Source organism: Pezoporus occidentalis, unplaced genomic scaffold, assembly GCF_034315485.1.
Source record: "Pezoporus occidentalis ecotype Australia unplaced genomic scaffold, CSIRO_AGI_Poc_V1 ctg223, whole genome shotgun sequence".
In the NCBI taxonomy this organism is placed as follows: domain Eukaryota; kingdom Metazoa; phylum Chordata; class Aves; order Psittaciformes; family Psittacidae; genus Pezoporus; species Pezoporus occidentalis.
Window position 1 is genome coordinate 1,056,725 of NW_026914106.1, and position 26,412 is coordinate 1,083,136.

Genomic DNA, 26,412 nt, shown 5'->3' on the forward strand with positions numbered 1-26,412 from the left:
AAAAGGGAATTGTTTCAAGACCGAAGTCGAGCCGTGACTTGAGACATTGCACAAAGAGATTGTAACCGGATGGCAAACAACCTGGTAAAAGCCTTTATTTTTACTTACCCATCTCGACCATGTGTGCCTATTTGTATTGCGGATGTGGGCCGCGGCCGTGCGGGCATCCCTGCGTCGCCGTGTCCGGAGCTGGCCCCGCGGCGTGGACGCGGTCCCCTCTGCCCCTTCTCCCTTTGCAGACGGATTGTTCATGCCAAATTTTCTACCTGTCCCAGGCTGCTTTCTCTCCAGCACAGTAAAACCTCCCCTCCCGTCCCCGTCCCTTCCCTCCCACCTGTAACCTCCGTGCGACTGTGCGTAGTACACACAGCGGTCCTCGGCTCTCTGCTGGCTTTAGTTACCATGGAGTTGGGTGTATTGTAAACGAGCCGTATTCATTTGGAAAATAAACTTTTCTCTTTTTTTTTTTTTGGAAACGCATATGTGATGTTTTAATTATTATTTTTAATATCCTCACATCGCATTGACCCGGGGTGGACGGAGGGGGAGGCGCTGCCCCGGCTTGGGCGCTGTCGGGACGGAGGTGCTGTGCATCTCTGCCATCAAACGGCTTTATTTTCACACTTGGATTTCACTGAACGCCCCGGGGTTGTTTTAAAAGCAAGGAATCGCTTGTGGAAGCGCTGGGATCAGTGGTTCCAAACCCTCCTGCTGCCCGCCAAGCCCGGGGCCGTGCTCTGTGCCGGGGCCAGGGCTCCCCTCGCCCCTTCCCCTTGGTTTATTCATTGAAGTCGCCCCACGATCGTGACCGCAGTCGCTGCTGTTTCGCCCCGGTTCGCAGCGTTCCCGTCCCCGTGAACCGCTGCCCCCGCCCCGTGCTCTGCGGCCTCGGAGCCCTGAGGGGAACGGGGGGGGAGGAGGCCGCGCCCGCGCTGCCCGGCAACGGGGCCGCGCGCTGCCGGTAACGGGGCCGGAGGCCGTGAGGGGAGCGGGAGCGGCCCGGAGGAGACCGGTGAGGGGAGCCTGGCGGGGCGGGCCCCAAGGGAGCAGCAGGGCCCCGGCACGGAGGGGCTGCGGTGGGTGCCCTGCTCGGGGCGGCTGGAGCCCAGGCGGGGTGAGGGCCCCGGTGCCCCAGCCCTGCCGTCAGGCTGCCTTCCTTCCCCCGTTGCTCCCCAGCAGTCTCGGGTGTGTCTGGGGCTGCCCAAGGAGCTCTGTCCCAGCCATCTGTGCCCAGGGATGGGGTGTTCCGGAGCCAGGCGCTCAGCCCCAGGTCTCCTCCTGACCGGGGGTTTCTCTGCCCTGCTTCAGGGCTGGGCAGGGTGGCCAAGGGGGTGGCTCTGTGTATCCCGGCCCTGCAAAGCCTTCAGCTCCCCTGGGGCCGCTGCCTTGGGCTCCTGCAGGAGCAGCCATCAGCCATTTTGTCCGAGCTCAGTGAATACCGATGGCAGACGGTGCAGTGAGCACCCCCTTGTCCCCCCGAGACAGCACCGTTCCCCAGGGCTTCCTCCTCCTGGCCTGGACAGAGAGGGGCTTCGTCTCGTACCCCTTGCTTCCCCTGCTGTGCGAGCACGTGTGTCTGCACTGTGCTGTATGCGAGGCTAGCGCTCGCTGCTGCCTTTCTCTTGAAGAGCTTTCCAGGCTGTGGCTGCAGCTCCATTTCCAATGCGTTCCTGTGAATAAACACAACCTCCCCCCCTCCCTTTCAGCCCCCTGCTTGGGGCCATGGCCACGCTGAGCACAAACCCAGGGCAGCGGTGCACCGTGCCCCACTGCCACGCCAGCTCCCAGCTCCTGGCCGCCGCTGCCCACCGCGTCCGGCAGGAAGCACGAGCTCTCCGCAACGAAACCAGCAACCAGGTGGGACGTGGGGCAGGGAGGCTGCTCCCAGGCTTGCCGGAGGAGCAGGCTGAGGACTGGGGGGTTATGTCAAGATCTGGGTGTACAGATGAGGGGGTAGGAGAAGGCTGTACCCGTACAGAACGTGCTCAATCCTTCCATTTCCTGTAAACCCGCATGCAGTGATGCACACGTACTGTCAGGAAATCCCTGACAACTTGTGTTGGGCGCTCGTGTGGATGATCCTTAGACCGAACGGCAGCGGGGCGCTGTGCTCTGTGTGGGGTCAGTCAGTCCTGATGGGGAAAAGCTTCGGCAATATTCACATTTGCGAGTTAAGAACGAGAGTTTCTCCCCTAATTCCAGGCAAAATGGGATGAGCACGACAACCGAACCCGCCTGGCTGAACGTATCAGGAGCGTGAACAGATGGAAGGAGACCCTGGACAAATGCCTCGCAGACGTAGATGCGGAAATCGATGCCTTAGCCAAAGTATGTTGGGAAGACAGATGGCTGGGAATCAACTTACGCCCTCAACACGGGATGTTAAATAATTGAGGCTTTTCTTTTGCAATGGGCAAGCCCATATGGAGTTTGAGGGGTTTTATTGCAGGTCTGCCAAAACCCATACCTGATGAAATGGCTTTATGGAAAGCACATCACTGTGTTCTTGGCTGAGCCATGCCATTTCGTGGTGCTGTGCATTGCATGCTCATGCTTGGGGTTTTGGGTTGTTTTTGTTGTTTGGTTTTTTTTAAAGCTCTGAAGGATGATGAGAAATATGTTCGCAGCATCATTCACAACTGCTTGATTTTAAATAGAGGAAAGCAGGGGGACGTCTCTCTGATTCTTCTAGTTCTAAACCCAGAGGGTACTGCTCCTGCAGTCATTAGACTAACCAAAGGCAATGCGAATAGCAGGTTTAGAAGACCAGTGTGCTCGCAATTTTCATTCCAGACTTGCTAAAACGTTTCAGAACTGTCAAGACAGGCAGTGCAAAGCCCTCTTAACAAGGGTATTGGAGGGTTCCCCTTCCTTTCTTCCTCCCATCCCTGAAGGAGCCTGCATCCACCCACCAGGTTGCTTCTTCCAGGTGAAGGAGGCAGCAGAACGTGCCCTCCAGGCAAAGAACCTGCCTTTGGACGTTGCCATTGAGTGCCTGACACTCCGGGAGAGCCGCCACGCCATCGACGTGGTGAGGGACCCTGTGGAGGAGGAGCTGCACAAGGAGGTGAAGTTGGTAGACAAAGCCAAGAGAGAGCTGCAGCAGAAAGCGAGTGAAGCCTTCGAACAGCTCTGGTGAGGCAAATGTGACCGGGCTCTGTCCTCCTTGCTTGGCCCCAGCAGTTTAACATGCCTCCAGTGCCATGCTGAGCAGTGGCAAGCAGGCCAGGGGCAGGGAACCACTCGGAGGAGCCTCTGAGGACTGCTGTCAATGTCTTTAGGGTTTGAGGTTGTAGGGTAGAGCATGTCAGGGGAAAGACTTCATCAGCATCCTTGGAACATTTTGGCCCAGACAGATGCCTTGTGCCACCTGCCCTGGTTCAAGACCTGGAGGTGTTAGAGCTCTTGGGCTCTAATCCATGCTGGGTCACTGCCCTGCTACAGGAGGGTGGGCAGCTCAGCTCAGCAGCATCATGCTGGAGCAGAGCATAGGGAGCCAGGCAGGCTGCTTTACCCAGTTGAGCCAAGTTCACTGGGCGGGCAGGAGCTCATCACTCATCTTGGAAAGATGGCTGATGTGGTGAGGAAGGCTTTGGAACGTCTGAGCTGCCTCCCCCTTGGAATGCTCACTGCTGACCCCAGCCCTGCTTTCTGCAGCCTCTTACAAGAAGCTCGCCAGCAGCTGAGCAGTGACCACCAGTGCAAGATGGAAGCATTGGAATTAGATCGGATGTGCTTATCCCTCAGCATAAACTCTCCCAACATCTCCTTCAAGGTCAACCCAACTCAGGTCCCAAACGGGTAAGGAAAGAACCTGCCCTTGTGTGGCCAAATCCGTGCTGGTGCCCAAAGAGCCCTGGGATGCTTTTTCCTTCTGTGCTCTGTCCCAGCTTGATGGGTGCAGGTTTGGAGAGAGCTCTGAACAGGAACTGGCTTCTGGGATTTGTTGTGGCTCCTGAATTGTGAAGCCACAGACTTTTGGGAGTTATCTAAATTGTCACCACAAAACCAGAGGAGCTTGCTGCCCTGCCTCCCTCGTGCTTGGCTACCCAGTAGCATGGCACCAGCCTCTGGCACAGCTTATGGGGGGATGTTGCTCCCCATTTTCACTTTCTTGGTGTTTTATAGCATGGTTTGGATGCGTGTCTGTTTTGAGCAGCTGTTGGGCTCAGTGCAGGAGCCATGGGGTAGCAATTTCCTGCTGGTGTGAGGAAATAACACAGAACACAACCTCCAGAATTCCTGAGTCATTTTGTGCTGCACAAAGCCACCTCGGCCTGCAGCAGGTGGTCCCTTTTGAACCATCTTGCAAATACTCATTTTCATAACTGCTGCTTTGTTCACAGATCAACGACGGTTGATGAGTGGGAACAGAACAGCCAGAGCAACAAGCAGCGTGCTGAGGCAGAACTGAAAACCTCTGCTGAGCTCCGAGAAGCCACAGTGCTTGCCATTGCCCAGGTAAATTAGTCCCTTTGGTGGCACAGAAGGTCTGGATCCCACGGGGAGAATGAGCTGGCATTTGCTGTGGCCAAGGGAAGGGAGTCTGAAAAGACAGCACTGACCCCCTAGGCCTCTTGTAAGAGAGAAGCTTGATGATGCTGTGGGGCTTGCAGTGGTGTCAGCCGTGTGGGAGACATGTACCTGTCCATTGCTCCCTGCCTTTTGGCTGCAGGGGATGCACAGCAGCCAGAACCCAGCTGGTTTTGCTCATAGGCCTGTCCCAACCCAGCAAGGAGCAGCTGGGAAGGAAACATCTTCTAGATGTGTGTCACTGGAGCCTGTTCTCTCTTCAGACAAACAACGAGCTGGAGGCTCAGCGTGTAGCTACAGAGTTTGCCTTGCGCAAGAGGATCAGAGACCTGGAGAAAGCCTGTGATGAACTGAAATGGCAGGAGCAGAACGTAAATGTTGCTTCTTTGGTTATCAACCACAATCTTGGGTGGGAACTGAACCCAAAAGGCTGTTTGTTATATGGAAAGCTATTTAACCTGAGCATAGTTTCCACATGGGAGCTGTTACGGGGCACATCTGTGATCCCTGCAGTATCCTACCTTCTTCTGCTGTCACAGTTGCTGCTCGGGGATTTCTCAGCAGCAGTGCCAGGTTTTGGCCTATTCATTTCAACCCTGGTCTCGACTGCTGTGGCCATAAACCACCAGCAGCACCATGCCTGGGCTGTGTGAAAAGCCCAAACTACAAAGCAGTGGGGTTCATCACTTGGAAGCCCAGCAGCCCTTGTGTAAAATCTCTTCCCTGCACAGTAAAGGCCTGGGGGCTGTGTTGCAGTCTGTATCCCTGCCTGTCCCTCACGAGACTTACCTGTACCCTTAGACCTTGGAGGAAATTGCTGAGATGGAGGAGGAGATCCGACGCCTGGAGGAAGAGCTTCGGAGGAAGATGCAGGATCTGAAAGTGGCGCACACCCGCCTGGAGACCCGCACCTACCGGCCCCGTGCAGACCTCTGCCGGGATCAGGTCCTGCCAGCAGGGACTGGGGGAACTGCCTGGGCTTGGGGCTTGGCCTGAAAGGTGTGGATGCATTGGGAGGAAACTACAGTGGGGCTGAACTCTGGGTCCTGCAGTCACCTCAGAGCGAGGAAATAAGGGCTACAGCTGGGCTAGCAGGGGACGGAGAGAACTGAGGGTTTGGGGAAGAACACTTCAGCCCTGCTCACTGCCTTCTCCCTCCCCACCTCGCAGGTCCAGTATGGGCTAACAGATGAGGTCCACCAGCTGGAGGGAACAATCCGTGCACTCAAACAGAAGCTGGCAGAGGCACAGTAAGTCTCCTGCTCTCTGGGGCAGTGTGGTGGCCCAGCACTGACAGTATCCCTACAGGCCCTTGTCCAAAGCCCCTCTCCAGGCTTCTTGTAGCCCCTTAAGGCTCTGGAGCTGCTCTAAGTTCTTCCCGGATCCTTCTCTTCTCCAGGATGCACAAGCCCAGCTCTCTCAATCTGGCTCCATACGATGCTTCATAGGAAGCACGTGAGCTGGCTGCTCACAACCCCAAACCGTGCTGCTCAGCACCAAGAACTGCCTCATGCTGTAGTTCTTCATGCAAAGGCAAACGCTGCACAGAGATTTCTGCTGCCAGAAAGTGGGAAGTCAGGTGTTTCCCACCCAACCTGGGCGGTGAACGCAGTGCCTGAACCCAACTCCTTTCACTTCTTGTTCACAGGGATTCATTGGATGCTCTTCACCGACAGCTTCACCGCATCCAGACAGATCTTGGCTACAGAACGAATTCCCTGGTGCTGGACAACAAGTGCATGGACACCCGGAGGAAGCTCCTGGTCCCCTCCGAGAGGTTTCTGCCGGAGGCTGAGACTTTCCCCGGGGCCACAACCCATGTGGACGAAGGGGCAGCAGGAGCTGGTGAAAGAGAGCGCTACTGACTGCGTTCCATGGCGAGGGAAGCGGGCATCTGTGTCGTGTTAGAATGGAATCCTGCTCCCTCCTCCTGGTTTATTACATAACTGTCTGTGCCCCCCCCCCCCCCAGCCCCTGTGTGATGCTCCCAGGAGCATCGCGAACAATAAAACCAGCCTGTTCCCAAGATAACGTTGTCATCTGGCAGCGCTGGCAGGGGTTGAATCCACCGGGGCTCCCGGGTGGTTGAAACCCTTCGAGGTGCGAGGCAGGGCTCGGGAACGGGACGGGCTGAGGCTGGCAGCCCCCGGAGCCGCTCGCTGCCCGTCCCCGCTCCCAGCTCCTTTGGGTTTAGGCTGGCATTTCCCCTCGGTGTGTGTGTGGGGGGGGGGGAACACAGCGATGGAAGCGGGTGCTGGAGCCTGTTCTGCCTCCTGATGGCACCGGCTTTGCCCAAACGGACCTGCGGGGCTCGTGTCCTCCTCAGTGGTGGTGTTTCCATTCCAGGCACGTTCTTCCCGGGCGGAATCGGTGTGTACCGCCCGAGGCGGGCCACGCTGCCCGGGAGCCCCGCGGCAGGCGGAGGCGGGCCGGGGCTCAGCGCTGCTAGCGGGGCGTTACGGACACCCCGGCTCCGGCTTCCGGGCGCTCCTCCGAGCCGCTAGGGGGTAGTGTCCGCGGCAGCCGCCCCCTGGCGGCCCGGAGGAGCGCGGCGGCGGAGCGGTAGAAGATGGCGGCGGCGGGGTCAGGGTCGAGCTCAGGCTCCGGCTCGGGGCGGGCGGCGGCGCGGCCTCGGCCGGGACCCGGCCGGTTCCGGGGCTGCTTGGCCGGGGCGTTGCTCGGTGACTGCCTGGGCGCCGTCTTCGAAGGCAGGAGCGTCGTGAAGCTGCCGGATCTGCTGAGCTTCCTCCGAGGCCTGGAGCCGGCGCCCGGGCCGCCTGATGAGGGGGAAGCGGCCGGCAGCGCCCGCAGAGGTGGGCGGGAGCACCGGGAGCGGGACCGGGGGCCGGGCCTGGCCCCAGCGCCCCACAGATTCGGGCTTTAGGGTGGGTGCCCCCTGTCCTGCCCCTCACCCCAGCGGGGGGACATCCCCGGCCACCCGTGGGTGCCCCCAGGCACGTTTCACGTGTGGTGCTGGGAGCCGGGGTAGCGCAGGGCTGTCAGCAAGGAGCACAGGTACCAAACCCGGATTAGGAGTGAGAGAGGCACAAGAAGGATTATTGAACTCTCAGCAAGCAACGATGTGTTCCTGTTGGCCTTCGGTTTGCAGTCGTGCCCAGAAATGCAGCAGTCCTTTCTCTTCACGTCAGCATATGTTGTAAGGTCCTTGAGAAAGTGACTTGTCCCACTTGTCCTTACATGCCTCTGGGTATCAACTTCCTCTTGATTCGTACTAATCAGTAAATGCACTCTGTCTCCTTCTTGCTGTGGGTGCATCACTCTTGCTCTGTTTCTCACTCTGATGACCACAGCCAGTGACAAGCTGAGTACTGGGCAGTCTTTGGTAGTGTTGTAATCCAGCTGTACAGGGATTTAGGCCTCAGAGAACAGGGAGGTGCTGGCAGTGGGGATGGAGAGGAGCAGAGTTTGTCCCTGGGTGCTAACGTTACGTTTGACTTTCTGTTCTAGAGACGCTGTCATACACGGACGACACGGCCATGAGCAGGTCGGTGGTGCAGTCCCTGCTGGCCAAGAGGGAGTTTGATGAAGTTGATATGGCCAAGAGGTAAGGACTGCAGCAGCCTCAGGGGCTGGAGTGTTGGCATTTACTGGTGAAGGCAAAACTCCCTCACGGTTAAGCAATCGCTGTAATGTTCTGGGAAAGGGGGCAGGGGCTAAGGCAAAGTCATTGTTAGTTTGTGGATGGGGAAAAGAAAATAGGAGTGGTGGCTAATCCTGTAATTCATTGTGTGCTTTGCACTGCCCAGGAACAAGCAGCAGCATTAGTTCTAGCACAGGTGCAGAGCCTGCCTCGAATGAAGCAGGATAGGACTTGCTGTGCTGCAGCTGTGTGTGTATTTCCACCTTGTGGAAGATGAGGCTTAGAAATGGCAGAAGCATTTTCTTTCATGTTTATTTGTTGCTATTTATGTTTGCACTTCCCTTAGTTCAGTTGGTGTGTATTAGTGAGGTCAGCTCCAGTTTGTTTATGATCCATTTCCTTTCTGAATCCACAGCCCTGCCAGCATTTGGTTCCACTTAGGGGAGAGCATTTATTTGTTTAGAAAACTCTTCCATTGAACTCGAACAAAAGACTTTCTTTGTGGTTGTGACCCATGGAAACGTTTCCAGTTTGCTTCTATTTCAAGGCAGAGTCAAGAGGGAAACAAGTGGGTCGTGAGAGGTGATGGTTTATTCACCCTTTCCTCCTTTCACACTGGTTTTTTGGGAATCAGATTCTTTCCCTACAGAACTGAATCACTTGGACCCTGGCTGCCAGGGAATTACCCACGTGTTATTAATTCACTTTATCAACAGCCTCTTTACGAACTTTGGAAACAGACCAAATACCCCCTGTGTTTTTCCTCACCTGCTGTGCTCTCACCCCCACCAGGTTTGCTGAGGAGTACAAGAAGGAGCCCAACAGGGGCTATGGGATGGCTGTTGTCAATGTCTTCAAGAAGCTCTTGAGCCCCAAGTGCAGCGATGTCTTTGAACCAGCCAGAGCCCAGTTTAATGGGAAAGGCTCCTATGGCAATGGTGGTGCCATGAGGGTGGCAGGCATCTCTCTCACCTACTCTGATGTCCAGGATGTCAAGAAGGTACCGTGCTTGGCTCCTGTGGGCACCTCAGCTCAGGCAGTGCTGCTGTCAGGCTGGGCTCAGCAGGATCTCTCAGGTAGGCTTGCTAAGGATGTGTTTGCATTCCCAGTTTGCAAAGCTGAGTGCTGAACTGACCCATGCCAACTCCCTGGGCTACAACGGAGCCATCCTGCAGGCCCTGGCTGTGCATCTTGCCCTACAGGGAGAGGTCAGCAAAGAGACCTTCCTGGAACAGCTCATTAGCCACATGGAAGATGTAGAGGCAGATGATAAGTCTCTTACTGATGCACGAGCGTAAGTAGCTGTGGGGAGCACTGACTCTGCTGTGTACAGTTTATTCTGAGTTCACATTCTTTTTTCTCCATTGTACTCTTTGTTTCCAGGCTGGGATTTGAAGATTTACCCTTTTCAAGGCGCCTAAAGAAAATAAAGGAATTCTTGGAACTCAGCAGTGTTCCAAAAGCAGATGTATTGTTTGAACTGGGTAAGTACCTTTCTTACTCTAAGTACTAGAAAAGAGCTGAAAGGACTGACTCAGCCAGCCTGGCTGACGTGTCCTCCCACAGGTTGCCACTTCAGCCTCTGCTGCCTGTAGGCATAGAATGTGCTGGAAAATTACAGGCTGTTGTGCTTACCAGCCAGTAATTTCGAGTCTTGACCCAATGACTCCCTCTTTGTACAGGTGGGGAAGAAATGTCTTGCTAAGAAAAAATTGTGCATAATATTTCTTAGTATTCTGAGATCTCTTGTCTTAATGGCTGTCAGATCTTCATGTTGGATGGGAATGGGTAGATGTGTATAGCCAAGCTATACTGGCATAGCTGGATGTGACTAGGACTGGGGAACTATGGGGAGATGTTACTGATGCAGTCTCGTGCACCTTGTCATGATAATACCAGTAGTGAAAGCAACTGGCAGTAGGAAGCTGTGGTTAGAAGGAAAAAGGGCCTTCTGTGGGAAGGAAGACAGGAATGTTCTGCAGCCCTGATGATGCCTGGCTTTGTTACAGGCAATGGCATCGCCGCTTTGAGGTCTGTCCCTACTGCGATTTACTCCTTCCTGCGCTGTATGGAGGCTGACCCAGACATTCCTGATCACTACAACAACCTGCAGAGGACCATCATCTACTGTATCTCTCTGGGTGGAGACACAGACACCATTGCTACCATGGCAGGAGCTATTGCAGGAGCTTATTATGGGGAGGAACAGATACCCCCAAGCTGGGAGGAGAGCTGTGAAGCTTTTCAAGAGACACAGAAGCTGGCAAATAGCATGTATGAACTGTACTGCCAGCGGCTCTGAGCGCCGAGGGGAGTGTGGTTTGGAAGGCAAAGGCAGGTGGTCACCTCTGCTTTCCTGGTCAGGATCTGGTGGTGGATCCACACTGCAGGCACCTGTGAGCCTCCACCTGAGCCAGATGCTGCTGTGAGCTGAGAGCTGGAGGCACAAGCTGGTTCAGAAGAGAGGGGATACACCCTTCAGTTGCAGTTTGGCTGGGAAGGGGCTGCATGTGGCACTTGGACAGTGGGTGCATCTCCTCTGAAGTGTACAGGGCCATCTAGTTTTTCTTGAGATTCCTGCTGCTTGCCTTGTTCACCATTATGCCATTTTGTCATTGCAGTTACTAGGTGGGTGTCTGAATTTACTGACTTTCTTGCTGGTTCCCTCTGCTCCACTGTGCTGTGGCCTTTGTTTCAGTGGCCTGTCCTGCAGTGGCTTTAATAGGCTCCACACCTCTCTTAAAAGACCAGCTCCCACTCAGCTGACCAGTTCAGGGGTGGAGGTGGGAGTTGTCAGAGGTACTTCCCTGGAGGGTGTCCTGCATGCAGCAGGGGTTGCTACCCTTGTTGTGGAGTGAGGATGCTGGAGGGTAGATGTCCCAGGGAGGTTTGCTTCCCTAAAGGCAGAACGAGCAGTGGCACAGGTTGGAGAAGGGCTTCTTTTGCATTGCTGGTTGTGCTGGGAGAAACGCCTTTGGTGCATGCAGGGTCCCTGTTGCTGCTGGAAGGGGGTGGGACTCATTACTGCTCTTTGCTCTGTGATCTACCTGGCACCATCCTCATCTACTGCATTTTGTGTTCCCTTACACGCTGGCTTTCACATTGCTGCAGCTACTCCTTTGTTCCAAATCTGTGCATCCTGCATTCTTAATGCTGTCCTGTGCATGTCCAGAGCACCACGTGAGTTGCTGTTTAAATCTGTGGGTGAGGATAGTTGTGAAACCTGGTGTTTAACAAGCACTGAACTCCTGGTTCTGCTGCCATCAGTGACAGAAACTACCTCAGCAGGAAGCAGGGGTTACTTCTCACAGCTTTAAAACTCTGTGCTTGGTAAGAATCATCTGAAAATAAAGGAAAATGTAGTTAATTAGGGGAGAATTTATCAAAGTTCAAGCAGTTTGTGCATCTGAAGCTGGTACTGGTGGCTGAGAACATTCTAGCAAAGCTAGGTTGTTCAGAGTCTTGCTTCCAAAACCTTTGCCTAGTGGAGCTGCTCAGAAAGGGAGCAATAGCTTGGATGTGGCACATCTAAAAAGGGTTGAAAAGCTGTGTAATAATTGAAAACAAAATGGAAGGAAGAGGCAAGCAGTCACCATATGGAAATGTTCATAATCCTGACTGTGACCATGTAATTCTCTAGCATTACTCAGTATTTCTTGTGACTGTTCCCTGCTTGCTCCCTGCCGGTATCACGCACGGTGGTGGTGTGTGTCAGCCTGCAGGCACATGTGGAAGAAGTGTCTGTGGAAAACCAGGTGGTTCCCATTCTTCCTGGAGTCTGCTTCCTCCTAGTGCCCTTGTTCTGTGTGACACTGTAATGGGCTTTCCTTGTATAAGCAAATTCTTGTTCTTGAGAGCATGTGGAATTTCGGTCTGTTGTATATTTATGTATTGTGATGCAGATCAGAGATGGACAGAGTCAGGTTTTCCACATTATTCTGCCACAAGTGTGAACATATTCATGTGATTATTTAAAGAAAGAGATTTTCCTTTCAAAGCAGCTTTGTAATTGTAAATGTTGGGAACTCACAAAGAGCGGAAGAGCTCCTGTTCAAAAAAACACAGCTCATTTGAGGGCAGAATTGAAATGTGTTCTCAGACAATGAGCTCTGACTTCCTTGGAAAGAAATAAAGTCACTTGGTCATCTTTGTTAATTAGCCTCTGCTCCTGTCTTTTCAATCAAGTCATGAAGTTGTGCTTCTGTACTAAATGACAAGAGGAGTTGCCAGGCTGTTTCTTCCCACCCTGTACTTCACTTTAAGACTCGACCTGAAACTGCTTTGCTTTGGCTTCTTGAAATCTGTAGAAAGCAGAGTGGAAGTTGTTTGGTGCTGGATGGAGACATCTCACGTGTAGCCAGGACTTGTGCTTCATTTGGGGTGAGTTTGAGCACTGGAAATCTGCTGGAAAAACCACTTTCAGGCAGCCCCTCTTGCCCGTGAGCTGTAATGGGAGTTAGAGGTTTACTGAGAGGCCCTTTTCTTTTGCAGGCTGCATTTGCAGGGAGGACCAGCATGTGGAAGCTGCCAGAGTGCAATGTGCAGTGATCACGCACGGACCAGGGTGTCTGCTGTGTGCTCCTACCACTGGTGGCAGGAGAACCACTTGTTCTTCATCATCCCCTTTTGTAGGAGTCAGCCCACGTGGCAGCCAGGCTTGTCCAGAAGTGTCACCTGTGACAAGGAGCAGCTCCTCTTCCGGGTAGGAGATCAGGTGGGAAAATGTATTTTCTGTGTACTTTTAGCCTCTGGAAGTGTTTTGCTCCAGGTGATTCCCCATTTCCTCCATGTGTTACTGAATGGCTTTTGCCTCTCAGGATGTGGAGGTTGGCTGTGGATGAGGTTGTGTAACATCGTGAAAGCAAGTGTGATGGTGAAAAACAGGAGGGAAAGGGAATCCCCAACACTTTGCTTGAAATTCCTCAAGTTACGGTTGCCGGTGTGGAAGGGTCTGGGTTTCATCCTTGTCTAAAATGAACTTGCTGAGACAGGAATCTTGTCCTTAATCACAAGAAGCAGGCAGTACCTTCTTATAGGAGAATATGGTTGCTGAAGCAGAACTGGGAGCAGGTAGGCTGGATTTGAGATGGAGACAGCACAAGAGATCTCTATGAATGGTCTTTCTAGCAAGGCTGAGCGAGCCCATTAATAACAGGACAGAGGCACAGCTGAGCCCACCTTTTATACAATAAGTTTTATTGATGTTTTGTCAATACAATCAAGTACTGCAGTTTTAGTTCTGAAGAGAAGGCCAGTTTGTGGTCACAAAAAGAGTGCATTTTAAACCAACTTTTACTATGACAAACAGTGCATGTAGTAAGTATTTACAAAACTAAAAACCTCTATATACTAGGTTAGAAATGAAGATACTAGAGGCAAATTTAACAAAAATAGTAAGAATTTGTATATAAAAATGCACATTGTAATGCAGTTTTCATAATTAAAAATAGACGTACTTCATCCAACCCAACCTTTTTTACTATTGTGATTGAAACCAAAATCCCATGCGCTCACACACACCACAAAATAATCCTTTCTGCTGGCGAATATCACATACTCAGTATTCCAGAATAAAAACTCTTCCTGACAGTGTCCAGTTTAGTGAACAGCCTCCCTCATCCTGTGCATCGTTTTATTTCTAGCCTAACTATGTGCGTGTTATATCTTTGCCTTTCAATTACTGTGTAAATGTAAGAGGTTATATAGCTGCGGAAGGTTGATTATGGTTTATGCTCTGCACATGAAGGGAAAGTGAAATAATTGCAAAACAATATCTACAGCACTGAAGGAGTTAATGTCTCGGTGTGGTTATAATGAGTAATTTTATCATTGCTTTTTTGCCAGCTAGGACAAGAAGTTTAGAATAAAAACAGAACAAGAAGAGAGGGAATGGAGGTTAGAACACAGTATAAATAAGTCGCTTTGCTGAGTAACAGGATGAAGCTTCCAGCCTGGCATGGGAAGCTCCTGGCCCTGCTGCAGGTAGTGTGGGCAGTGGGAACAGCCCCACTGCTGGCCAGGGCCTGGCCTGGCACCGGCTCCAGTCCTTGGCTGTCCTCCACAGGAAAGAGGCTTCAGTAAAGGAGACACAGGCCCCATCCTAGCACCCTCCCAAGCCTGGGCTTGAAGAAAACCTCTGAGCTTCCACTTCTCACTTTAGGGACTCTTTGTATGGCTCCTGTTCCTGCTGGGAAATAACCTGTTATGAACAAAACCCAAACGGTCCTGACACCCTCCTGCCTTTAGGAGCTGAAAACATCCAGCAGGGTCGGACACTGGGGCAGCCTTTCAGCTTGGGAATGTTTCTTCTTTGTACAAAACTTGCAGCTTTATGGGGAGAAAATCCCAGGGAGGGGGACGAGCCAGCCCCAGCCAGGCAGTAGCTGAAGCACTGGCCTCTCGACTGTACATTTCCTTGCTGTCTTTCTTAATTTCAGGGGTAGGTGTGTTTTAAAAGGCAGCCCTGGATGGCAAGAGGCAGAAACACAGGACAGGCTTAATGAGAAAAACAAACTGAACAAATAGAAATCGGAAAGTTGTTTAAATACCTTGTACAGTTCATCTGGAGAACAGTCCCAAGCCCCACTCTTGCTACATTTTCTTTGGCCATTGAACAGGCTGTAGGAAAACTTAAGGGCAATAATTGCTCAGCTGGTGACCAAATTGTTGCTGTTTTCTCAGGGCCGTGCCTTTGCAGAGGGACACAGCGTGTAGCACGTGTGGATTAACTTCAGCAGTGAGCTACTACATCGCTGGGATGAGAACAACCATCCTACCATGAGAAAGGCTGCAAGGAACAGGGTTCAGGTGCTCCCTTTACCAAAGGACAGAGCAGCCAAGTGGTCAGGATCGTGCATACCTCTCCTGGAACCTTCCAGCTCATCCTCAGGTCGGTGACATTTCAAGCATGAGACAAAGTGGTAACAACAGACAAACAGGATTATTTTCTTTTAGCCTAAGTCACAGACTGGCACCTGGAGTGGTGCTTTGACAGGTACATATTGCACTAGACTCGTAAGTAATTGTTAAGTAGATAATAGCACCGTGGTAAAATGACTCAATGGAAAGTTAGAATGAATGCTCATTTTTTCTTAATTAAAAGATCCCCAGGGGAAGGGGGGAGTTTACACATCCCGAAATAGTGAGACAGTAAAAGCAAGTTGTCCATAAGTGGCACTTTCAGGGAAGCACAACTAAACCTTCTGTCAGACCAGGCTAGAAGCACCATAAGCCGGGCTTGCAGTGCCATCCTTGTGTTCTCAAAGGGTAAAGATGCTCATGAGGCCAAGCAAGTCTTTGGGCTGCAAAGAGACAGACCGGACAGAAGCAGCCCTTGGACTTGCCAGTAGATGAATGAACCCAAGAGAGGATCCTTGTTCATCACAGGGGTCCCAGCTTCCCTCAACGGCTTTGGAATAGGTCGTCTGTCGTCCTCCCAGATGCCAGTGCCTGGATGGTTTTATTCCTAAAGGTGCTGAGGAGGAGGGTTAAAAAGAACATTTAATTCTTCTAAGAAGGTGCTTATGCAAAGTGTTCCACTTTTTCTGATTATACATCCAACCACACTGAATCCGGAGTGAAGCAGAGAGACTGCTGCAAAGCACAGTCTGAAAGAACAGGCATCAGTGAGACCAGAACTTGGGCATCTGATGGTTTGGGAAGGAAATTTCTCAATCCATCACGGACCTCTGCTGCTGTAGAGGTTTGTGTTAAGTGCCTAGCACCCCTGCGTTGGTTAGCAGATACACCATCCGTTACAACAGCTGTATTTATTTAACTTGTACTCAAATGGGAAGCAAGGGCACTTGATTACAGACCAGAAGGGTCTGCTCTTCCAGACGACCCTCTGGATCACAGAGCAGTTGGCTGCAGAGCCAGATCCTTGCCATCCCGAGCACGTTCCCGGGTTTGATGTACAGTCACTAGGGTAAAAGTTATTCCAGGTAGGCTTTGCTGAGGAAGTCACTCCTCAGCCTCCCTTCTCCCTCCCCAAAAAAAGATGGATAGGTGTCTCCTTTCTGGTTACCCTCTTGACTCATGGATCAAACAGCGTGAAGCAAGGTCCCACCACAGCGGCTCGCGCGTTCTTCCCAGTGATTTTTCTTTTTTGTATTAATTTTAACCTTTTTTATCAAAAAACGAACAAAAAAAGACAGTTTATGGCTAACGTGGGTGAAAAGGAAACGCGCCCAACAGCCGTTATGTGGGGCAAAGCAGGAACCCAGAGAAGGAGGAGTGGATGTACTCCGTGGAGTACAGCCCGTTGGCCTGGTCCGAGGGCATTTGTACCCAGACTTGGTCGTTCTCCTTGAGTTCAAGCACGGCACTGCCCGAGGCCTGGTCCAGGTAACCCTTTTTGTACTCGTCGTAGGTGTAGGTGGCCGGCACGTTGTTCTTATAAAGCGCCACCCAAACGTTGGTCCCTTTGACGTGCACGTGGTAGGCAAAGTAGTAGATGCCGGATACGGGGCAGGTGAATATCCCGGTGACCGGGTTGTAGCCGTTGTGCCCGTTATACAAAGTCCGGTCAAACTTGACCGGCATGCCCGACGCTGGGAACGGGGAGGTGAGGATGGCGGTGAAGGCCGGCGCGATGCGGGCGGAGAGCTCTCCTCGGCCGTACTGCGGCTTCCCTGGCTTCCCGTTCCCCAGCACGGCCCCCTCCACGCCTCCGTCTGGGAGGTGCAGCCCCGCGATGCCCGTCTCGTCGAACACCCCGGGTGCTCCCGGTGGTCCGGGTGGCCCCGGTGGACCCGGTGGTCCGTTCAGCCCCGGCGTTCCCGGCATTCCCGGTGGGCCGATGGGTCCGGCCATGCCAGGCTCACCGGTCTTCCCCTCACCGGGAACCCCAGGGAGCCCGGGCTCTCCTTTCAGCCCTGGTAGCCCCTGAGGCCCCATGGGACCTGCGGGTCCTTGCAAGCCCGGGATGCCAGAGGGGCCCCTCAGCCCTGGCTGTCCCGGGATCCCACCATCCCCTTTCGGCCCAGGGCCGCCCGTCAATCCTGGCACCCCAGGGAGGCCGATGAACCCTGGTTCCCCCTTGGGGCCCATTGGGCCAGGGGGTCCCAGTGACCCGGGCAGGCCCCTTTCTCCCGGCACCCCCGGCTTCCCTGCGAAGCCGTTGGGGCCCTGGTCACCGCGCATCCCCGGCATTCCCGGGGGACCGCTCGGCCCCACATCCCCTTTGGAACCGGGCAGCCCATGCTTGCCCGGCAGGCCCATGGACCCCGGCGGGCCCGGTGGCCCGATGATGCCAGCAGGGCCTGGCTCGCCCGGCTCCCCATCAACACCAGGTTCCCCCTTATCACCGATGGCTCCTGGCACCCCGGGCTGCCCACGGTCTCCTTTCAGGCCAGGCAAACCCGGCTTCCCATAGCCCGTTGGGCCCGGCAAACCAGGGAGGCCACGGATCCCAGGCTCTCCCTTCGGTCCCATGGGACCCTGTATCCCCGGCACCCCTGCAGCGCCTGGGACACCGATCCCATCGATGCCAGGGGGGCCTCGGGGCCCCATGGGGCCGGGCTCTCCATTGACACCAGGCCCACCTGGGGGGCCCATGTCGCCCTTCTCCCCCGGTGCACCCGGCAGCCCATCGAGGCCAGGCTTTCCAACGCCAACGGGCCCTGGGGGCCCTGCAGGGCCAGGAGGGCCCCCGTTCCCCCGGGGCCCCGGTAACCCTGGCTTCCCCACGCCATTCTCGCCCTTCATCCCTCGCTCCCCGCGGGGACCCGGCTCCCCTTTTGGGCCAGGTTCACCTCGAAACCCAGGCAAGCCGGGGCCGCCCTGGGGACCCGGCTTCCCGTTGACGGAGATGCCGGCTGGCCCCGGCAGCCCCGGGGGGCCGGGCAGTCCTCTTGGCCCTTGCTCTCCTCGCATGCCAGGCTCACCCTTGGCTCCAGGCATCCCTTTCATACCCGCCTTTCCAGGGAGCCCTGGGATGCCGGGTTTCCCGATGCCCGAGAAGCCAGGGGGCCCCGCGGGCCCGGGCTGGCCGTGCATTCCCGGTTTCCCCGTGCCCGGCTTTCCTGGGTAGCCGGGAGGCCCTGGGGGTCCCCGTGGGCCGGGCTTCCCTGGTGGTCCTGGCTCCCCTTTGAGGTCCATCGGCAGCAGCGGTGGCATGTCTGTGGAGAGAGGAGACACAAGAGCTTCAGTGGGACCGGTGGTGGATGCGTGCGTGGTGCGTGATGCCCTCGGGGTGTTAAAGCCTCAGGATCTGTGCTTGCGAGAGTGCCCTTCTCTAGAAATGGTTTCGTTTCAACATGGGCACGGTGGCTTCCTGGGCCACCACATCAGCAGGGCTGTCTTGAGGCAAGACCTTGGCCAGAGTCCAGGGTACTAATCCAAGCCTTACTCCATCCATCCCTCCACAGAGGGTGTCAACAAGAGCAGCACTTGCCGTCGGCTCTGGCGGTGTTGCTCTTTGATGACCCAATGTGGGGCTTTCTGAGGAGCTGGATTCAACCCTTCTGCTGCCTCACTTCCCAGTGGCCTCAAAAGCACCGTGGGATTTGGTTGCTCCTGCCTGGAGTCAGCACAGAGGATGGTGACAGAGCAAGCCAAGACTGAGGATAATCCCTGCACCCCATCCCGCGGGTCCAGGGCCTCAGGGGACCTTTAATCCTTTTGGATTAAAAAGAAAACTCTTGGACATGTACTTAAGAGACCGCAGAGGTGATTCGTGCATGGGTTAAGCCGTGCCCGCGGTGCTCGCTGGCTCAGCTCCTGTGGCCAGCAAGACACAGCAAAACTCCCCAAAGAGAATTAAAAAGTGCTGAGGATGGAGGGAAAGCCAAGAGCTTCGAGGGAAACGCAACCTCGGTTACGTCCAAATGAGTCAGCCCAGCTGGGAATAGGCTGGAACCACTTGACATTTAACGAATTTATAGAGCTCTTTTGCAAACGGATATAAGAAAGAAACTAATGGGCTGAGAGCCTACAAAGGCGAGGAGAGGCCGATTCCGTGCCCACCGCAGCTCGGGGCTTAAAGCGCAGACGTGAGCATAAAGAACTCCCTGAGGCTGGGGGCTGCTTCCCACGTGACAGCAGGAACGGGCGAGAATGAATCTGACAGAGGCTTTCTTGGGAGGTTTGTAATTAGGGACACACTTGGCAGTGGCTGTGATGGGAAATGGGAGAGGAAAGGGCTTTGACATCCTGGTAGGTCATTCCAGCTGGGAACAGACCTGTGTGGTCAAGTGCCTGGGCTGGGAATGGATGGTGTCTAGGCTGGGGCAGAGCACGGTGCCCCAGTGTAACTGAGGAGGGGGCAAGGGGGTCCCTGAGCTCTGCCTGGGCACTGAGGACGCTGAGCCCGGATACCCCAGCACCAGGATTTGCCACCACGGAGAGCTTGCACTCAACGGGAAGAGATTAGGGGGGATTTGAGACACGTGAAAGGAATAACCATGGCAGCAGCAGGCACCGGTGCCTCGGAGGTGGCTTTACCTTTCCTAAGCCCAGCCATTAGCTCTGGCCATTCCCAAGCCTGGTGCCTGCTTGTTTTCCTTCTGGCACTGGAAACCTTTTCAGAGCTTATCTGTAAATCAAAGCCTGGCCCACATCCTAGGCTGTGATCAGGTCACTTGGCTCTCCTGAGGGAGGAAATACTTGTCTGTCAAGACATTGCCACTGGATTTCTGCAAACCTCCTGCTCCTTCCCCCAGAAAACAGTGTGGGAAAGGAGGCAAGGGGAGATGGGAAGGGTTGCGCTGAAGCAGATTTCTGGAATTCTGGACAAAGCCATTTCTCCAGGCAATGATTTCAATGTGTTCTCCCCCTCTGCCTTTCTTTTCTTTTTCTTCCTTGCGATGGTTTGAAAAGAGCGAGTTTTCTAGGTCATTTTGCATGGCATCAGAACAAGGATCTACAGCTGAGCCCGCGGAGGAAGGGAAAGGCACACATACGCTCTCACACAAGGCAGCGCAGAGGAGCGCCAGGCGAGGGCTGCCAGCTTGCAGGCGGCCAAGAAAGCAGACGGGAAAACCAAAGCGGGGCCGTTAGCGGAGAGAAACTGGGGCAGCGCAGCCCCGCTGGTGTCCCATTTCAAACGCCGGGCTCTCACCACAGACACATGTCTGGGAGCGCTGCATTTCAGAGCAGCACCATGGGGCTGTGTTCCCCTCCAAGCATGAACCAAGCTGCCATGAATGCTAGTGCAAGGAGCCAGCTGCGGCAGCGGCAAGGGGAAGGAGCAGGCACGGCCCCTGCGAGCTCTGCCCTGGGTACCACCGAGCTTTCCGCCTTGCTCAGGAGCGTGGATGTGGCCAGGTGGGATGCTGCAGCCCCTCCGGAGCTGTGCTCAGCCCTGCACGCCTGGAGGAGGGACGCAGCAGCACGGACTGGCCAACAGAGGAGGAATCCAGCAAGATGGGAAGTGGTTCCCAACCACGAGCAGCCAGCAGCAGGGCTGGCCAGCGCGGCCGGATGACACTGCAGGAAGGAGAGGTTGGCTGCTCCATGGCAGAGCCTGCCCAAGCTTGTTCCAGTGCTGCTGCCAAGCCCTGTCTCGTGAGAGTGAGTTTCACAGGCTCACAGGACCAGTGTTACTGCATCCCTCGTCCTGTCTTCCACTGGAGGCTCAGCACAGGACCCAGCCGCAGCCCCACTGAGAGCTGCCGTGCAAGGGGATGGTGGTGAGATGGCAGCAGGCTGCAGAGCACAGCATGGCAATGGCAAACAAGGTTTCCCCATCAGCAGGAGCTGAGGGATCGGGAAGCCTCTTGGCCACGTGCATCCAGCATCAGCCCCACAGGGATCACACGACTGAGTCCTTAAAAGCAGCAGCACCAAGCCGGAGCCAGCAGAGCCACCGGCTCTGGGGATGCTGGATCCCTGGTAGCAGAGGTTGTGCAATGGTTTGGCACTGAGCTTACCCAAGCCTGGGGAGGTGAAAAGTGCTCCTTTAGCTTTGCAGCTGAGGTTGGTGCTCCCAGGTATTGCCACTAGAGGGGAACTGGCATAAACCCCAACCCCAGGCATTGCCTGGGCCTTATCTCTGCCCTGAGCTGGGATGCTGCTGGCTTGACTCCCCACATGCACAGGGAAATGATGGGCTCCCTGAGCCGTTTACCTGCACAGACCTGGCTTTAAGCAGCCCAAAATGGAACCCAGCTCTGCAAATATCTACTTAAATGCTTTTAGCATTTTAGTGTGTAGCAGCATCTCCTGCCCAGCGCTGCCTCTGTGCTCCTGGGGAGTCTGGCACCCTGAGGAACCCAGCCCTGCCTCTCACTACATGGCACCCGCTTGCTGATGAGAGCCCCCCATGGGGCTCCCAGCCCCAGGGGCAGCGCAGGGGTAACACCCAGGGGCACAGCACGGCCCAGCACCCTCACAGTGAGTCAGCTGAGCCCCTGGGGCAGGGCAGGAGGCCAGCGGGGATTTTCCTTGCCAAATCAGAAGTTAAGCAGAGACAGGAGCTCGGTGGGACCCAGGAGGCACCGGCTTCCCCAGCTGCCTCTCTGCAGCCCCATAGCTGGTGGCTGCCTGCATCCTGCTGCCTTCATCCTGCTGCCTGCATCCCCACTGCCTGCATCCTGCTGCCTGCATCCTGCTGCCTTCATCCTGCTGCCTGCATCCCCACTGCCTGCATTCTGCTGCCTGCATCCCTGCTGCCTGCATCCCCGCTGCCTGCATCCTGCTGCCTGCATCCTGCTGCCTTCATCCAGCTGCCTGCATCCCCGCTGCCTTCATCCTGCTGCCTGCATCCCCACTGCCTGCATCCTGCTGCCTGCATCCCCGCTGCCTGCATCCTGCTGCCTTCATCCCGCTGCCTTCATCCCGCTGCTGTCCTCTCTTTCCCAGGGGTTTTAGCAGAGTAACCTCTGGGGCACTCCATTGCTCTGCCCTGCCTCAGTGTCTCCTCTGAGCCCTGTCCAGCCTGGTGAGGCTTGCAAGGCACACTCACTCCTCAGTCGGCCATGGTTAGCAGGCAGCAGTGCTCAGAGGCAGCACAAGCATAGGAAGAAAGGGGGGGGGGGAAGAAGGAAACCCAGCAGGGAGATATTTGAATCCAGTCCCACCAGCAGCTGAAGCGTTCCTGCACTGCGCTGGAAGGTTTTGTCTCTGGCTGGGATTCAGGGAGCAGCTTTACAACAGCTGGGAAGGGGGCAGGGAAGCGGGGGGGGGGTCATAGCGTGCTCCGGCGCCAGGTTTTGCTGTGTGCGTTCTGACATGTGCTGAGCTCAACTCCTGATAAGCCATTCCGCCCTGCAGGAAATCGGCACCCGCAGTCCTGCCTGCTCCAGTTTCTCCTCCCAGAGCCAAGATTTTGGCTCCCCGGAGGGTCTGGGGCTGTGTGAACACACGGGGAGGGCTCCAGCAGCTCTTCCCGAGGGCAAAGCACCGACCTGGGGGATCCCGGCACCTGAGCACCAGCGCTGCCCCATCCCACAGTGCTGCCAGCAGCGGCTGGAGGGGGGGAGAGCGCTGGGACTCGTGTGTTTGGGGTCAAGGAAAGGGCTCAGAGCCCTCTGCGTCCTTGAAGTGAAGGTGCTGCTGCTGCCATGGGTGCACCCTGGGGCGATGCTGGGACAAGGGGCTGCAAACCCCGGTGAGCTGCAGAGAGCTGCAGAACCTCAGTGACAGTCAGCGCTTGCTGCTTGCACAGAGCCCTGAGCAGTTCCCCAAGGTGGGGGCAATTGCTGTGTACTAATAACGTGCAGGCAGGGCTGGGGGTGCAGGCAGGGCTGGGGGTGCAGGCAGGGCTCGGGGTGCAGGCAGGGCTCGGGGTGCAGGCAGGGCTCAGGGTGCAGGCAGGGCTCGGGGTGCAGGCAGGGGAGCTCAGGGCAGGAGGCTATGAAAGGCTGGGGCTGGGCTGGCAGCGGGGCCGCAGCCCTGGCTCTGCACAGCGCATGGAGCTCAGTGGGCAGAGATTTGACACTCGTGGGGTTTCTGTCGCTGCTGCCCAAGGGAGGAAATGTCTCTGCTGCTCTTCCCACACCCGGCTGGGTCCCAGCTCTGGCCTTGGTCCTCTTTCGCTTCCCAGCTGGTGTGAAACGCAGACAGGGAAAACGGAATAGGTGGAGGAGTGGAAAAAGCCTTTCCGGGACAGCTCAGGTTTAACGTGCAGTGAGAGGGAGGGATGGAGAGCAGCCGGGCTGTGCCTCAAAGCTACCAGCAAGCGTGCAGCAGGATGGGAGCAAAAGGCTTGTGGGTCCCCTTTGTGCACTGGCCCCCAGGCGGAGGGACCCAAGGGTGCTCTACTTCAGTGAGCCTCTCCCCGTGCCCATCCTTGCCCTTCTGCACTGGGTTAAGGGGAACTAAACAGTTCCTCTGTGCTTGGCCAAAGATGCTTTGGGCAACAACACCCACCCGGGCTGCACCCTGGGACCCAAGGGTGAGGAGATGACGAGTGCCTGATGGCTGCGGATGCTCCAGTCCCTTCTCCACGTCCCCGTGTCCCTCCCGCCTGGCGGAGCGCATCCCTTACCCAGGTACTGCCCTTTGCCTTCACGGAAGGGGGGTCCCAGGGGTCCCTTCACCATGGGCTGCATGTACTTCACTTGGGCATAGCCCCCCACGCCGCCTCCCGCTGCCGAGTGCAGGCCGACCACCATCACCACCACCAGCAGCAGCACCACGGCATCCGGCAGCATCCTGCTCCCCTCTGCTCCTGCGGACAAAGCAACAGTGAGAGCGGGCACCGTGCCCCCCGCCTGCACCCTCCATCCCCAAGGATCAGCTGAGAACCTGGGAAGGATCCCAGCAGGAGCCGTTTTCAGCCCCACAGACGCCCTGGACACATTCCCCCTCCCGCCACGCGCCGGCTGGGAGATGCACAATGAATCCATGGGTTAGGAGCAGCAGAGCTTTCAGAGGCTGCCCCAGTACCTGTGTGTCTGGGCTATTCCCATGTTGCATCCCTCAGGCAAGCAGGGTCTCCTCCAGCAAAAGCCAAGCTCTCTCTGCCTCAGCTGGGTGGGTGCTGCATCTCCCAAATGGGTGCTGGACCAAAGCCACGTGGTTGGAGCCCAACACTCCCTGTGTTTTGAGGCACTTTGCGGGCAGTGATGGCAGCTCAGAGGGTGAAGGATGGGAGCCCTGTGCACTTGGGAGCAGCAGCCTCTGCCTTGAACCAAATGCCCCCATCACCGGCAGCTTCCTCAGTGCCAGCTCCATGCCCGGAGCTGCAAACACTGATCTGCAAAGAGCATTTGTTTTCGGAAGCTCCAAGAAGCGGGGATGCCGGAGCCGCGCTGCTTTGCCTCCTCCTCGCAATAACCGACCCGTGGGGGTTATGAATGAGCATTAAGCTCTGCCTCTCCTGCCGCGGAGCAGGGGCAGGGCTGCAGCACACCGGGGTTTAATCGGAATTTCTGGATTGCTTCTGCTGAAGCAGCACTGATAAAAAAGCTGCAGCCGGGAGAGAAAAAGAGCCCCCAATGAGAGCAAATGCAACTGGAATTAAAGCAAACTGATAAAGGGAAGGGGGAGCCCTGGCGTGGGATTGATCCTGATGTGACCTTAGAGCGGCTCCCAGTGCCTGAAGGGGCTGCAGGAAACCTGGAGAGGGACTTTGGGCAAGGGCCTGTAGGGCCAGGCCAAGGGGCATGGCTTTAACCTGCCCAAGGGGAGACTGAGATGAGCTCTGAGGCAGAAGCTCTTCCCTGTGAGGGTGCTGAGGCGCTGGCACAGGGTGCCCAGAGAAGCTGTGGCTGCCCCATCCCTGGCAGTGTTCAAGGCCAGGTTGGACACAGGGGCTTGGAGCAAGCTGCTCCAGTGGAAGGGGTCCCTGCCCGTGGCAGGGGTTGGAGGTGGAGGAGCTTTGAGGTCCCTTTAACCCAAACCAGGCTGTGGTTCTGTGCCACAGCAGTGCTGGACACAAAGCTCTCCTCTGCCCATCGCACCGGAGCCAGCGGTGGCGGTGCCGTTCCAGTGCCGGGCTCAGCCAGGGACACGTTGCCACAGCCAGGGCCGGCGCAGGGACGGGCTCACCACCTTCATTGCGTTCTGTCTTCGGGAGCGAGACGAACGTGTGTTTTTATGAAGCATTATTTTACAGGGATTTGTTTAAGGGAAAGCGAATCCCATTTTAAGGGATTGCAGCTGTAAAAATACAGTTTCTGCTCAATAAGAGAGGCGAGCATAGCCCTGAATCAGCTATTTATTTGTTTTCCTTACCTGGGGTGACCCCTGCGCCTCCACCTCCAGCTCCCTCCCTTCCCAGCTCGCCCTTCTCCCACCTGGGCTTTATTCACCTCTGCTCAACAGGGGTGTTTGCACCATCCTCAATGAGCCCACACCACGGCAGCAGCACCCTGGGGTGCTCAGCACCTCGCCGCTGGGTGCTCAGCAGCGTTTGTAGATGTTCCCTCATCCTGTGAGACCTCAGCCCTTGGGATGAGATGGAACCGGGGGGAAAGTGGAGCCAGAGGAAGGGAGGGGAGGACAGGGTGCTCCGGCTGCTTCGGCTCCAGGTGTGGAATCGAGTCCCCCCGCTCCGCGCCGGGGTGACCGCGTCTGTAACCCAGAGCCTCCAGACATGGGCTTAGCTCCTGCACGTCCTCCCTTGGTCTGCGTGGGGCATCCCGCCTGCCCTGGAAGCGATGGGAGGGAACCTGGCCTCAGACCCCAGGCACATGTCTCTGGTCCTCAAGGAAACGGGGTCCCGGGTGCTTTGCGTCCCCCCCGGCGGTGCCCGGCACCGGGGCAGGAGGCCTCCCATTCCCCGGGCTCTCCAGGCGGTGATTTAATAACCATAAAATGGAAACATCTGGAGCCTCATGTGATGGATAAAGTGCGCACGGCGCGGCTGTGAAGAGGCTCTTTCATGCCTGAGCTCTCCTGCGTTATGAAGTGATAATTAATCACCACGAGCAGCCCCGCAGCGCTCTCATCTCCCAGGGCAGGTTGCAGACGTCGGCCGGTTCATGATGCATATGCACAGTCCATCCTCCGCTCCGGTGCATCCAGCAGAGATCCCATGAGGAGCCGCTCTTCCTCCCTCGGAGCAGTTTCGGGAGGAGAAGCTGGGCCAGAAGAGTTCACAGAGGGGAGCCCTGGGGGTCCAGCGGCTCCAGGATGCTGGAGCAGGGATGGGGTTGAGCAGCACCGCGCTGCCTGGCTGCGGGAGGGGGGGAGCACGGCGCGGCACCGAGCCCCTTGGCATGGCTTCAGAGCGCAGCAGGGCCGCGCTAGCGGTGCGAGTGTCTGCTCCCCTGGCAGCCGGTGAGCAGACGTGTTAAAAACCCCTGGCACGCAATGAAAGCGCCGGGGAAAGGGGAAAAAAAAACCTCGCACTTCAAGCATGAGAGGAGACAAGAAACGACACCTTGTTC

The 26,412-nt window shown here is 55.9% G+C and overlaps 4 protein-coding genes across 4 annotated transcripts in view; 2 read left to right on the forward strand and 2 right to left on the reverse strand.

Annotated features, from left to right (window-relative positions):
• PSMB2 (proteasome 20S subunit beta 2) overlaps positions 1-931 on the reverse strand; it is a 155,802-nt gene extending 154,871 nt beyond the window's left edge. Inside the window, exon 1 of the mRNA XM_062620743.1 lies at positions 924-931. The gene's annotated coding sequence lies outside the window, so the exon portion shown is untranslated. The remainder of the gene's footprint in view (positions 1-923) is intronic.
• A 738-nt stretch (positions 932-1,669) lies between these two features.
• TEKT2 (tektin 2) lies at positions 1,670-6,564 on the forward strand. The gene is given in 10 exon segments (XM_062620744.1): positions 1,670-1,857; positions 2,203-2,328; positions 2,930-3,135; positions 3,658-3,801; positions 4,347-4,461; positions 4,797-4,904; positions 5,335-5,478; positions 5,704-5,783; positions 6,182-6,355; positions 6,357-6,564. Coding segments are annotated over 10 exon segments (1,317 nt in total). The 5' UTR covers positions 1,670-1,722; the 3' UTR covers positions 6,442-6,564.
• A 495-nt stretch (positions 6,565-7,059) lies between these two features.
• Positions 7,060-12,292, forward strand: ADPRS (ADP-ribosylserine hydrolase). Its single transcript, XM_062620746.1, has 6 exons — positions 7,060-7,346; positions 8,002-8,098; positions 8,927-9,134; positions 9,244-9,428; positions 9,518-9,618; positions 10,144-12,292. Exons 1-6 carry the CDS (start codon positions 7,103-7,105, stop codon positions 10,434-10,436), a joined length of 1,128 nt encoding a protein of 375 aa, XP_062476730.1. The 5' UTR covers positions 7,060-7,102; the 3' UTR covers positions 10,437-12,292.
• Positions 12,293-13,313: 1,021 nt separating this feature from the next.
• COL8A2 (collagen type VIII alpha 2 chain) overlaps positions 13,314-26,412 on the reverse strand; it is a 30,641-nt gene continuing 17,542 nt past the window's right edge. Inside the window, exons 2-3 of the mRNA XM_062620745.1 lie at positions 23,565-23,747; positions 13,314-18,255 (exon numbers count right to left, since the gene is read on the reverse strand). Coding sequence (XP_062476729.1) covers positions 16,334-18,255; positions 23,565-23,730 — 2,088 coding nt within the window. The 5' untranslated portion in view covers positions 23,731-23,747 and the 3' untranslated portion in view covers positions 13,314-16,333. The remainder of the gene's footprint in view (positions 18,256-23,564; positions 23,748-26,412) is intronic.